The sequence below is a fragment of the Rhinichthys klamathensis genome, unplaced genomic scaffold, assembly GCF_029890125.1.
Source record: "Rhinichthys klamathensis goyatoka isolate OS25496 unplaced genomic scaffold, OSU_Roscu_1.1 h1tg000616l_1, whole genome shotgun sequence".
Lineage (NCBI taxonomy): Eukaryota > Metazoa > Chordata > Actinopteri > Cypriniformes > Leuciscidae > Rhinichthys > Rhinichthys klamathensis.
In genome coordinates, this window is record NW_026607068.1 from 117,091 (window position 1) to 131,664 (window position 14,574).

The 14,574-nt window shown below is 41.3% G+C and overlaps 1 protein-coding gene across 1 annotated transcript in view; it reads left to right on the forward strand.

The window, feature by feature from the left end:
• Positions 1-14,574, forward strand: part of usp43b (ubiquitin specific peptidase 43b) — a 109,214-nt gene that overhangs the window by 55,665 nt on the left and 38,975 nt on the right. The window contains exons 7-9 of the mRNA XM_056240857.1: positions 9,165-9,333; positions 12,859-12,970; positions 14,386-14,489. Coding sequence (XP_056096832.1) covers positions 9,165-9,333; positions 12,859-12,970; positions 14,386-14,489 — 385 coding nt within the window. The remainder of the gene's footprint in view (positions 1-9,164; positions 9,334-12,858; positions 12,971-14,385; positions 14,490-14,574) is intronic.

Genomic DNA, 14,574 nt, shown 5'->3' on the forward strand with positions numbered 1-14,574 from the left:
TTTACACAAATCAGTCGAATGCTTTTGGTAACATTGTTGGTGCTAAATCTGCTGGTTATGTGACGATGCCGGAGGCGGAGGAGATGCTCGCGAGCTATCTCTCTCCAGCTTCATCATCTTCACTTAAAGCACCGGCTCTGCCCTCTAAACCACTAAAAAATACTTCTGTGTTGGTAGGGAAGGCTTACTCGGCGGCGGGTCAGGCGGCTGCATGTCTACACACTATGGCCATTATGCAGGCTTATCAGGCTGACCTGCTTAAAGATGCGTGTGAAGGGGGGGAAATTTCTGTTGAAATGATTAATGAGCTCAGGCAGACTGCTGATCTCACTCTCCGGGCCACCAGGGAGACAGCTAAATCTATCGGCCGGTCTATGGCAGCCATGGTGGCCACAGAGAGACACTTGTGGTTGAGTCAGACCTCTATGAAGGAAAAAGATAAGACTCTCCTTTTAAATGCTCCAGTTTCGCCTATGGGCCTCTTTGGTGACGCTCTTCTTTCTGTCACGGAGAGGTTCCAGGAAGAGAAGAAACAGGCGGCTGCTTTTCAGAAATTTATGCCCCTTAAAGTGCGTGTCGCTGGGGCTGCTAAGCGAGGGCAGTCCCAGTCGCCGAGTACCTCAAAAAGAGCGCAGCAGAAACGAAGTGTCGCGTCTTGTGCCCCCCCGCAGAGAAACTGGAGGGACGAGGCGGGGCGCTCTCCAGCGCGACCTTCCCGCGGTAGGGCTGATCTGAGGACAGTCATTATCGCCAAGAAGGCCGCGTCGAAAAAATCCTGACGTACTGAACGTCAGGACTCTGAGGGTGGTCCCCATCGTGAAAGACTTGAGTTCACTACACAGAAACACGGTGCCCTGTCTTTCCCGATGCCTTCAGGGGTCTGCTCTACTTACCCTGCCTTTACAGGGCATAGAGAGACTCGGCGAGCGATTTCCCGAGGGACGCTCGCCCCCTCCGAGGAGGGTTGTGGAGTGCCCAGACCAGTTGTTCCCTGCCAGTGTGTTACAGGGCGCTGTGTCTGTCACTCGGGATGTTCATCCAGAGGCCAGCCTCGAGAGGCTGGTTCCCTTAGTAGAGTTCCTGGTGGAATGGAAAATTCTCCCCAATGTTTCTTAATGGGTCCTGAATACTATAGAGAACGGGTACGCTATTCAGTTCAGAACACGTCCACCTCGGTTCAGAGGGGTTCTGCCCACAGTGGTGGGCCCCGAGCAGGCTCTGGTATTAGAACAGGAGGTAAAAACTCTGCTGTAAAAAGGGGCTATAGAACGGGTTCCCCCACCCAGCAGGGAGTTAGGATACTACAGCCGGTACTTCATCGAGAAAAAAAAAAAAAAATCCTGACGTGCTGAACGTCAGGACTCTGAGGGTGGTCCCCATCGTGAAAGACTTGAGTTCACTGCACAAAAACACGGTGCCCTGTCTTTTCCGATGCCCTCAGGGGTCTGCTCTACTAACCCTGCCTTCACAGGGCGTAGAGAGACTCGGCGAGCGATTTCCCGAGGGACGCTCGCCCCCTCCGAGGAGTGTTGTGGAGTGCCCAGACCAGCTGTTCCCTGCCAGTACGTTACAGGGCGCTGTGTCTGTCACTCGGGATGTTAAAATCAGATCCGAGGACTGGTTTGTCACGATAGATCTAAAGGACGCTTACTTCCATGTATCTATCCTCCCTGAACACAGGAAGTTCCTGAGGTTCGCTTTCGGGGGCGAAGCGTACCAATATCGGGTTCTTCCGATCGGCCTAGCACTGTCACCCCGAACATTCACGAAGTGTATGGATGCTGCTATAGCCCCGCTGAGGTTACAGGGCATCCGCATTCTGAACTATATAGACGATTGCTTGATTCTAGCTCAATCGGAACAACAGGCGGTTCGACACCGAGATGTCGTTCTTGCTCATATCAAGTGACTGGGGCTGAGGCTCAACGCCAAAAAGAGTGTTCTTTCTCCATTACAGAGAACCACTTTTCTAGGTGTAGTGTGGGATTCAACGGCGATGCAGGCACGATTGTCACCTGCTCGTATTGCTTTGATTCTCGCCGCAGTAGATCAGGTCAAGCTAGGCCAGTCATCCACTGTAAAACAGTTCCAGAGACTGTTAGGTCTCATGGCAGCTGCGTCCAACGTGATACCTTTTGGCCTCTTGCACATGAGACCGTTACAGTGGTGGCTCAGAACCAAGGGATTCTCCCCGAGGGGAAATCCGCTTCGCATGATCGTGAGTTCGCGACGGTGTCATCGCGCCCTGATCATGTGGAAAGATCCTTGGTTTCTGTCCCAAGGCCCTGTGTTAGGAGCTCCTTGTCACCGCGTTATGCTAATGACAGATGCTTCTCTCACGGGTTGGGGGGCGATCATGGATGGTCGCCCGGCTCAGGGTCTGTGGGAGGACCATCATCGTCTGTGGCACATAAACTGCCTAGAGATGTTGGCGGTGTTTCAGGCTCTGAAACACTTCCTCCCAGACCTAAGGGGCCACCATGTTCTTGTCCGGACAGACAACACATCGGTGGTTTCTTATATCAACCATCAGGGGGGTCTGCGTTCTCGCCCGCTTTACAAACTGGCACGTCAGATCCTTCTATGGTCCCAGGGGAAAATTCTTTCTCTGAGAGCTATTTATTTCCCGGGGTATTTAAATCATGGGGCAGACATCCTGTCAAGACAGGGGCCGAGGCCCGGGGAATGGAGTCTTTACCCCGAGGTGGTGGAACTCCTATGGAAACATTTCGGTCGTGCCGAGGTAGACCTATTTGCTTCTCGAGAAACATCACACTGCCCGCTGTGGTTCTCTCTCAGCCATCCAGCCCCGCTGGGGTTGGATGCGATGGTACATCCGTGGCCGAGGTCACGTCTGTACGCTTTTCCCCCGATCGCTCTGCTCCCGGGAGTTCTGGAGACGGGAGTTCTGCCGGGACGGGCTCAGTCTCCTGCTAATAGCCCCGTTCTGGCTGGCCCGAGTATGGTTTGCGGACCTAGTGTCTCTCCTCGACGGCTCTCCCCTGGAGATGCCGATCAGGAGAGATCTGCTCTCTCAGGCGAGCGGGTCGATCCAAAAAAAAAAAAAATCACCCCCGCCCAGAGCTATGGAGGCTGTGGGCTTGGCCTCTGAGGGGGCCCAGCTCATAGATTCTGGTCTCTCGGCTGAGGTCGTTGAGACCATCCTCCAATCCAGAGCTCCCTCCACGAGGAAGTTATATGCCGCGAGGTGGAAACTTTTCACCTCTTGGTGTGGAGAGCGCCAGCAGGACCCAGTTAACTGCCCGGTTGGTACAGTGCTGGATTTCCTGCAGGACCGTCTCTCCACAGGGTTATCCCACTCCACACTGAAGGTGTATGTGGCGGCCTTAGCTACTTACCACGCCCCTTCCCTCGGGAAACACCCACTTATATCTCGCTTCCTTCGTGATACCTTGAGGCTAAGGCCTGCAGTTCGCACGAGGGTACCAGCTTGGGATCTGGCCATCGTCTTAGAAGGTCTCTCCCTTGCTCCTTTCGAACCCATCGAGGAAGTTTCGGAAAAGTTTCTTACTCTTAAGACTATCCTTCTTCTTGCTATCTCATCTCTAAAAAGAATTGGAGATATTCAAGCACTTTCGGTGGCTCCCTCGTGCTTGGAATTTGCTCCTGGTATGGTTAAGGCCTTTCTCTGTCCGAGACCAGGTTATGTTCCTAAGGTGCCAACTACTTTTGTTAGACCTATAGTTCTGCAGGCTTTCTGTCCTTCGCCTTTTCTGACGTCAGACCAGAGGAAACTTAATTTGCTGTGCCCTGTTAGGGCTTTAGATGCTTATGTCCACAGAGCTGCCCTGTGGAGGAGATCGGAACAACTGTTCGTCTTTTTGGGTCACCTAAGAAAGGGTGTCCTGCATCTAGGCAAAGGATGAGCAAGTGGGTGGTCGAGGCCATCTCACTTGCTTATGGTTCGGCCCATCAGCCTTCACCTTTGGCTGTAAAGGCTCATTCCACCCGGAGTATGGCTGCTTCTACAGCTCTTCTTTCAGGAGCTTCTCTTCAGGACGTTTGTGATGCGGCAGGCTGGTCCTCACCGCACACTTTCGTTAGATTTTATTCCCTCGATCTTAGCTCCACTCCCGGGGCTCAGGTTCTCTTGTCGGTTTGTGTCTCCTAATGACACACGACGGGGATTTGGTTTTATGGGGATGTGGGTATTGCGTTCCCACTGCGATTACACGCAGCGGTAGTCCCTGAAGGGGAACGTCCCGGGTTACGTATGAAACCCTAGTTCCCCGAAGGGACGGACGCTGCGTGTCCTGCCATACTCTCGGCATCCCCTTGGGTCGCTTGCTTCATTAACTTTTAAGCTGGCGTATTGTGTGCTCAGGGGATATTTATAGCTTCCTGGTCGATGACGTCACTCGCCGTACGCTCATTCTCTCCATTGACTGATTTCATTCATGCTTCAGACGCGTCACACTGAGGGCGTTCCCACTGCGATTACACGCAGCGTCCGTCCCTTCGGGGAACTAGGGTTACATACGTAACCCGGGACGTTTTCTGACTGAAATTACATGTGTATATTGATATTTAGATTTAAATTGGATTAAATTGCTGTATAAAATCTGCTGTGATTTTATTTTTGGTCCAGTATGCCATGATGATAGGCCTGAATAGGGGCCATGATTTGTATAGGGTGGCCAAGTCTGTATTCACTAGGGTTGGGCAGAATTCATATATGGCTCACCTTCAGATCATGAGAATGTGATTTGAATTGGCACCACAGGATTGGCAGGAAGAGTAATCTTACAAAATTACATAAATGTAAAGTAATGATTCACTGTCACACAAATGTTTTGCAACAAAGTATAAATATTGAATCATGACTTAGTGATACATTTTAGATCCCCTAAATATTTTTTCTATTATTTTAGTAATATTTTATATATATATTTCTGGTTAAATAGATCTTTCTTAACTCAAAACAGTCAACACAGATATCACAACTTTTAAAATGTCCAACACATTTTATATCATACAGTGCTGGTCAGAATTATTCGCCCCCTTGTTAAATATGATCAAAGATGGCTGCATTGTTTATCCTTTTGATATATATATTTTTTTTAAATGCAAGTGGGGGGAAATCACATTATGAAATAAATGTTTTTTCCAAAACACATTGGGAACAATTACAGTATTTGCCCCCTTTTATTAAATACTTTTTGCAACCTCCTTTTTCCAAGATAACAGCTCTGAGTCTTCTGTTATAATGCCTGATGAGTTTGGAGAACACCTGACAGGAGATCAGAGACCATTCCTCCTTACAGAATCTCTCCAGATCCTTCAGATTCCCAGATTCATGTTAGTGCTTCTTCTCTTCAGTTCAGCCCACTCGTTTTCTATTGGGTTCAGGTCAGGGACTGGGATGGCCATTGCAGATGCTTGGTTTTGTGCTCAGTGTCCCATTTTTGTTTTGATTTTGATGTTTGTTTTTGGATCACTGTCCTGTTGGAAGATCCAAACATGGCGCTTTATAAGATTTCTAGCAGAGGTTGTCAGGTTTAGATCTGTTGGTATTTGATCAAATCCATGTTGCCATGTATCTGAACAAGATGTCCAGGACCTCTGGCAGAAAATTAGGCCCACAGCATTAAAGATACAGCAGAGTATTTCATTTTACACATGGGGTACTTTTTTATCCCTGTATGAACCAAACCCAAATTAAGTGTTTGCTGCCAAAAAGCTCCTTTTTTTTATCTGGAAATTTAAATGTAAAGATTTTTTTAAAATTATTTTTACAAGTATTTTTAGTTTACTCATGTAGTATGAATTTATCAATTTTATTTGAATTTAAAATTTGAGTTACAAATCTGCATCTTTCTTCTTTAAAGTGTAACAATACAAAGCGGGTTGAAAATTGACGAAGTTACAGTGTCGGTTGTACAATATGTACATGAACAATGTTTACTCGTTCTCCGTGTTTCCTGGGCTGAGAAATTCGCGTTTATCTGTCAGTAAAATTCTGCCGGATGATGCAAAACGCGTCATCCAGCGGACTTTTGACAGCTCCTGGCTTTCATGAAAACGACAGTTTTTTGAAACACTGTGTTCATGGTAATCCAGTTTGAAATGTTGACTCCAAACACAGAGATTTTTCAGATTTCCTGTCACGGCATTCTCTCAGTATTTTCGATTCTTTGCAGCTTTTAGCCACTGCCTACAACTAGTGATGGCAGTTTTCGAAACACTGCTTCATGAAGCTAAGAAACCTTTTAGAGTCTTCTGTTTCGAATCAGTGGTTCGGAGCAAATATAAAACTGCCAAAGTCATGTGACTTCAATAAACGAGTCTTTGTTATGTCATCGAAATGTTTCAAAATTTCAATGGTTCACCGCTGGGGGGCCCACAAATCATGTGGATTCACTAAGAAACCAAGTGCCCATGGTCTTTACCTGATCTCTGGTCAGTTTTATTCATTTGTAGTTGTTATTTGTAGTTGTAGACATTATTATAATTTAAAAGTAATAATAGTAGTTAGTAGTCTCTTATTGGCCTGTTTAGCTGAGCCATCCATTGAACAAACAAAACAAGCCCTGAAAATTGAAAAAATAACACATATTATACAGACACTTGATATTTAATCTTATTAGATTATTAGTTAATTGCATTTGATAAATGTTACTTTAAATAAAGCATTTGCAATGGGTTTATAATAGGTGTTTTTATGCATGTTTGGCCCGAGTTTTTGTTGCATTTACACTGGTCTGACCAGCAGGGGTCACCGGGGTGTGGTGTTGCGAACACTTGGAACATTCAATCATTTGCAAAGCAATTTGTTCATTTGATTCGAAGCTTTGAATAGCTTAGTTTCTCCCATCACTACCTACAACGCGCTGGTTCCTTCACTAGATTCCAAAAGTAACTCACTCCTGCTAATCATTTACTCGTTGAATTCTTTCTCCTGGGAACAATACAAGTCGACTCCATTATGACTAAAAGTTTGCTAAGAAGTATTTCCTGCAAAAGCAAGGCAGTATTTGATTCTGGTAAGCGTATCTATAGCAGACTGGCGCGAGTGGCCTTGGACAGCAACATGCCCGGTGCATATGGGTGTTGAATATGTCCTGCCTATTTGTCAAAAGGGAAGACAACAGCCATTTTCTCTGTTTTCTGTAGTCAGGTAGCACCGATAAAAATAAACGCCTTTCTACTGTATAGGCAGCCATGTTTTATTTGAAAGCCCATTTTTGCAGCGGCCATGTTCCTCTTTAATTCTGAATGAAGCACAACATTCCTGAAGTCCACAATACAGTCAGCACTACAGCTCTGAAAACACACTCCTTATATAAATCAAAACTTCAACAGGGCATATCAAATATAAATGCATTTGTGAAACCAGGTTCTGTCTCATTAGGTTGTCTTAAGGTAATTCATCTGTTGGGTTCAGGTGGTTTGCTGTGTGATCTGTGGAGAGCAGAGGTGTTTAATTAACAATCTCACAGTGTTACCCTTGAGTGATAACCTCAAACGCACTCAGTAAGGTTTGTAGAGTGAGAAGAAAGAAGAGCGATTGCACCTACTTAAAGTCAGCACAGGTCATTCCGATACCTTCCCATTCTTCATTTTGAAAACCTGATATGAAAAGACCTTGAGACAGAATGCTGGGTAATACAGCCATCCTGATGTTTAGCCATAGAAACATCCCTTCTTGATTAAAAAGCCAGGCCCATCTGTACATGATGGCACATGTGACCTTCCTGTTGTAAAGTGTAATGTGTTCATAAAGTGTAATGGTCTTGCTGATCGACATTGTCAAGTTGATTTCCCATAAATCGCAATGCTGAGTCATAGGCCAGCATAAATGCAAATCAAAGTGAATTGTTGAAAGGGTCTTGGTCAGAAAGCTAGACAGACGATGATATATATATATATATATATATATATATATAACAAACGCACAAAAGTTTGGAATCTGTACGTTTTTTTCTTTCTTTTTTCTTTGAAAGAAGTCGCTATGGCTGCATTTATTCGATCTAAAATACAGTGAAAACAGTAATATTGTATATAATTTTAAAATCTAATGTAAAATGTAATTTATTCCTGTGACGGATTTTCAGCAGCATCATTACTCAAGTCTTCAGTGTCACATGATCCTTCAGAAATCATTCTAATATGATGATTTGATGGTCAAAACATGTTTCTGATTAATATCAATGTTGAAAACAGTTGACAAAAACAGTAAAGTTGAAAACACACAAAGCTGCCTTATATTTTTGTGTAAATCGTGATATAATTTTTGATAAATAAAGTTGATGAATATAAAGTTCAAAAGAACAGCATTTATTTGAAATAGAAATATTTAGTAAAATTATAAATGTCTTTACTGTCTGCACAAATCTGTTAATTTCGTTAAAAAAAATCAGACCCCAAACTTTTGAATTGCAGTGTATATTGTATCACGGTACTGATACTGATGTTCTGTTTGCTAGATTTAATTTAAATTAAAGTGTTAAAGTGCTAAATTATTCAAGTTAGACCGTCTCGATTTAATGTGCTGAGAGAAGTTATTTCTCCTGAAAAGTACCATGACTCTTTTTGCACATCCAGACCAGCCTGACACAACAATATTGACTTTACCAATAGCATGAGTTTGAGGTGGAACTATATATCTGCTTGTCCAATGAGGGGCGTCTTAAAAAACATTTTAAAGTTCCAGTTCTGTTCGGTGATGTTCAAGGTGCAGAAATAACACACTTCCGCTTTTAATGATGTCACCTTTAAACTATGTGTCTGTTTTGTCCTTGATCAATTTAACTGGGTGACTTCTGGAAAATAACTAATATACTAGTCTCAGCCTTTTTTATTAGTTTGTTCTGGGTACTTAATTTCATGTTTCTTAATGGCTGCTGCCCGGTCATACTTTATTAGGAAGAAAACGTCTGAAAGCTTGACATATATTTAGTATATGTGTGTGGGTAAAACACCCCACTGTGTTCAGTCTGCTGTCTGCTGTGCTCTATTTGCATGTCTCCATCTGTCTCCCTGTCACTCCTTTCCTCTCTCTATCTGTGTGTATGTCACCTTGTTTTGTAGCACAATAAAGTTTGACATTATTCATCTATATGGAGCCGCAGACAGTAAATCTGCCCGCAGATCAGTGTTAGGAGGTGACCTCTACCTCTCCTTGGCTCCCCCTCTCATCGCAGGGTTCCACCACAGTCTTCCGTCCTCTCTGTACACCTCGTCTGGGCCGGCGGGTCACAGACTGGCTGCGTCCGGAGCGCTGTCCTCTGAGTTCCTGAACCAGGCCGATGGGATGGTGAAGATCTTGCTGTTGGTGTGTAATGCAGCCGGAGCAGGACAGCAGGCAGTGAGGTAACCCACAAAATACCAACTTTTTTGAGGTTGCAGATCTGGATTTGTAACCAAACAGTTGTAGGTTTGAACCACATATAAAAGTCTTTACAGTTATAACGTTTAATATTCATCAGTTTCAGCCCACCCTGTGTGAACTTGTTAACGCTTACACATTTTATTTTGGCTTATTTTTTGTCTTTTAAAGAGAAAAATCCTTTGTCATGACTACATTTATTAATTCATTTTTGTCAATTTACTCAATGTCAATTTAAAATCCCATCTAATTTTAGTCAACGGAAATAACATTTTAGTTGACACGAACGTGCAAAATGAAAACAAATATTCAAACATTTTAACTATTAGTTTAAACATGAGTGTGTTGTTACGGAAAGAGCACCAGTCTTCAGTGTCACATGATCCTTCTGAAATCATTATGCTATGCTAATTTGCTGCTCAAACAGTTCATTAAAACAGAAAACTGCTAAATATTATTGTGCAAACTGTAATAAGCTTTTTTTTCAGGATTCTTTGATGAACAGGCTGTTCAAAATAACAGCATTTATTCAACATAGAAATCTTTTGTAACAATGTAAAAGTCTTTAATGTTACTTTTGATCAATTTAATGCATCCTTGCCAAATAAAAGTATTAATTTCTGCACCCCCCACCCCCCAAAAAACTTACTGACCTCAAACTTTTGAATATAGTGTGTATTAAGGTATTAAAATAATATAATTAACAAGTTATTTTTCACGATGCACATTATTGTTATGATGCACATTTTTAATGTTGTTAAATTCATTAACAAACATTTTCTCCAGTAATTTTGTTGACTATATTAACACTATGCTGGTATATAGAGGTTAGCCAATCGTAACAAAGGTAATTTACAATGAAACTTAAAGATATGTTTAATTCGAAGGGTCACACAGGGTGGAAAAGGTCTGAACTAGCACATTTAGTGGACTGTAAAATAGGGCCACTTTATGCCACATAAAGCTGACCTGGATAAATATAAATTGCGACAACTTTTACCTGCACCTTTTCAATTTTGCTCTAAAAGCTTCTCAAAGATTTTTTGACGCGTCACGTCAGAGCGACCCTTCAGACACACTTTTGACAGTGACAGTCGCTCAGAGATCAATACTCTCTTAGGTGTGAATGCGTCCAGAAATCAAATTTGGTTTCATGGCCTTTTGTGGTGTGAGTTTCTCCCACACTTTAATGGAAGTGGAAGAGAGATAGCTTAGAACAGATAGTTGTCTCTTACTGATGTGCTAGAGTGAGTAGATGTCAAGCAGTGATATTTTGATCGATTTTCCCCCCCCTCCAGATTCTGATAAAAGTGGTATTCCTATCGCTGTAAAGTTAGAGTGTGGAAAGGTCTATATTTCACCTACAAATGTTGTCATGGGTTCATTAACTGGGAATGTTTAAATCTAGAAACGTCCACAATAGGCAGATGCCATAAGGAGTATCTGCTGAGGATTCCCATATAACCCATTATTTCAGTTTGTGAACAGTGTTTTTGTTGTTAACCATAACTAAAACTACTGTATTATCCATTGTTTTCATTAATAGCAATAAATAATACAAAATATAAATATTAGATGGAAAACCCCTAAAAATCCTTAGACAACCTAAAAAAAAAATAGAAATGTTGTCTTGGCAATTAACTGACAAAATTAAGTTTAGTACTAAAATAAATTAAAATAATGCTAAAAAACAATGTGAAGCATTAAGATTATTACTACTATTACTAAACTATTATTAGTTTTCTACCCAAAAGGACTTTGCTGTTCATCACAGGAGCAGGTATATTGTGGGAGAACACTCTTTTGATGTTCAGAGTGTGCAACATCAAACATAGTGGAAAAGTTAAAAAAGTCAGCAACGACTTTCTCATTTGTGTCCACACTGATTTAGTTTGTGGCAGGTTGTAGGCTTGAAGCAGTGATTTTAGCAAGTTCATCTTTGAAGTCAAAGTGAAATGAAAAATGTACCCTATTAAATTGACCCCAAATACATTTCCTTATTGTGCATGATTATTTCTTTGTTATCTTTGTTTAATATGTAATAACTTTCTCCCCTCGTTCCTTTCCATCTCACTTCACATAGGCCAAATAAATGATGTTCAACAAGAGCAAAATAGCAATTGAGTCATTGGTTTAGGCTATTAAAATCTTGCCAATAGGTAATGCAGTAATTTAATAATAGATATACGATAATAGCAAATAGATTTAAAAAGACCATTGCAATATGTCAAGATGCCTCAAGGGTGAATTTGACCTCCCCAAAATTGTCATCACCACATTATTGAGGTAAAATGCTGTTTTATGATATTTATTTAGTGTCTGCAGCATCAAGCATATGGATGGATAGTTAGTTCGCATGACGGACAGACAGACTCTTTATTGCTTTGTAATTTGGTGAAAATCTCACCCTGTTGTTGTTGCCCGGGGCGAACTGTGACGTTACGAGCATCAAAGCATGTTTGTCCAGATCTCAGTTCTCTCTCTGCCTCCTTTCAGGGAAAACTCCCCAGTTGTTTTTGGCTGAGGCGAAACCCAACACAATTACGTGTTTATCACACTCTGAAAGACTCGCTTTCCCTCAGCTCACTTGTGTTTGTTTTGTCTCCTTTATTTATGCTGTACAGGTCCTGTTGCAGAAATCTGGCTGGAAATTTAATCACTAAGCTCCTGCTGCAAAAAACTAAGCTAAAAAGGGTGGGGTGGATTTAAGGACACTGGAACATAGTGTCCAAAATTAAACTGTGATTTATCTGACAAACAATGTGACAATGTTTACATATAGTCACTACCTGAAATCACGTGAGATTTATAAGACCTTTGCAGTAGTACATATTTAAACTTTTAAATGTGGACCCCTTAGTGGATAGAGAGATTCTACAAGACCCATGTTACATATTATATATAATTAATTGGTATATTTTAGGCCTTGCCTATAATAACAGAAGTTCAATAACATGTATCTGGGTACTTCATGATGCTAACGTTGCTTAATTTTACGTAATTTAAACATTTTAATGTGGGATGTGAATGAATTATTTAGCTGAACTTTAGCTTGTTAATATTAGCTTTGGATGAAGTTATCTCATTACAGGATTATTATACTAAAACCATAAATACATTTTTATTTTAAGTCAACGTGATCAATGAACTGTATATTTTTTCTTAGGCAATAATGGAAATGTTCAATAGCTTTTTGTTGCAAAAATTAAGCTATATGTTTATATAAATTAACTGTCAAAAATAAACCAATGCGAGACCAAAAGATTTTCTGAGGTAAAAAAGTGTGCCAACTAGCCCTGTTCTCCCTGCACCATACGCATGTATTTACCAGTGTATCTTAAACAAGCAACAATGAAATGAGCGTATTAGCTAAAACAGAAACATTCATACTTTTTGGAGATGATGAATGTGTTACTATGTTGGCTAACTTTTACAAAGTAATTGCATCTATTTGAGTTTAAACTCACTAATAGTATAAACAAATTAATCTCATGTGTGTTTATCTGCAGATTTGGCCCTCCGTTTCTGATGAGAGAGGACAGATCAGTGTCGTGGGACCAGCTACAGCAGAGCATCCTCAGTAAACTCTACTATCTAATGATCAACGGATCACAGGCACATGTGAGAAGAACTTTATGACTACCATACTTCATGGAGGTTATCATTCAGTATAGTCATTTAACTAATGGAGTATAAGAGTTTAACTCTAGATAAATTATGGATGCAAGAAAATACAAAATATGTGCAAACTTTAAACAGCCAACCCCAAAAAAGACAATCACAATTCAAGATCTTTAGGTTTCAGAGAATCAGTAGTTTGTTGGAGGCTGATGACGGAGTCAAGTCTCTCGCAAGATTCCATCACTTCCTCTAAAACATCTTCCTGTCACTTTCTTGTGATCGTCCCTATTGCTCTTCAGCAGTTGTTTGGTGCCCCCTGCTGGGTGCTTTCAGACACACCAGCCAGAATAAAACAGTGTCGGTCCACATCCAGGGCCTTTTAATAGGTGTCTACGGACCCCAGGGTGTCAGTGAAGGTACTAGGGGATCTGCGAACAGATTTATATATACACTGCTGTTCAAAAGTTTGGGGTTAGTACGATTTTTTAATTGAAATTAATTGAAATTAATTATTTTATTCACAAAGGATGACAATAGCTGACCTGAAATGCTGTTCTTCTGGACTTTCTAATTTATTTTATATAGAAAATATTGTATCATGGTTTCCACAAAAATATTAAAAAAGTTAGTTCACTCAAAAATGAAAATTATCCCGATTACTATCTCCCAATTACTATCCAATGACAATCTTCTTTCAGACGAACACAATCGGAGTTATATTGAAAAATATCCTGGCTCTTCCAAACTTTATAATGGGAGGGAATATGCCATCAAATGCCAGAACTCGACTCTCTTGTGAATGTGTAGACGGATGTTACAGGAAGATAGTGATTACAGTTTATAAAGTTACAAATATGGATATTTTTCTAACAAAAACGCATCGCTTCGCTTCAGAAGGCCATTATTTACCCCTGGAGCCGTGTGGATTACTTTTATGATGGATGGATGCGCTCTTTGGAGCTTTACCATTCAGGCACCATTCACTCCCATTATAAAGCTTGGAAGAGCCAGGATATTTTTTAATATAACTCTGACTGTGTTTGGCTGAAAGAAGAAAGTCATTTACACCTAGGATGGCTTGAGGGTGAGTAAATTATGGGATAATTGTAATTTTTGTGTGAACTAAGCAGCACAACTGTTTTCAACATTGATTTAATAAGAAATGCTTCTTGAGCAGCAAATCAGCATATTAGAATGATTTCTGAAGAATCATGTGAAACTGAAGACTGGAGTAAAGGCTATATATACTGTATATATATACTGTATATAGCCATCTGCGGTCACTTCTCTGGCTTGATGTTTATAAATGCATATTTTACAATATAATATCACAATGCCCACATTGAAGCATTAGTGTTGTTGCACCTTCATGACAATGGCAGAAATCGATATTGTCTCCAAATCTTTTTCATTAGAATTTCAGGGTGTTGTTCAAGATTCGTGTTGTTGGAGGATCAGCATCTTATAGCTACTTAAATCCTCAAGACGGGCGGCCGCTTTATCACCCTGCAGTGGACAGGTAATATTGCGCGCGCGCGCGCGTGTGTGTGTGTGTGTGTGTGTGTGTGTGTGTGTGCTCACATACATGGATAAGAACAGAATGT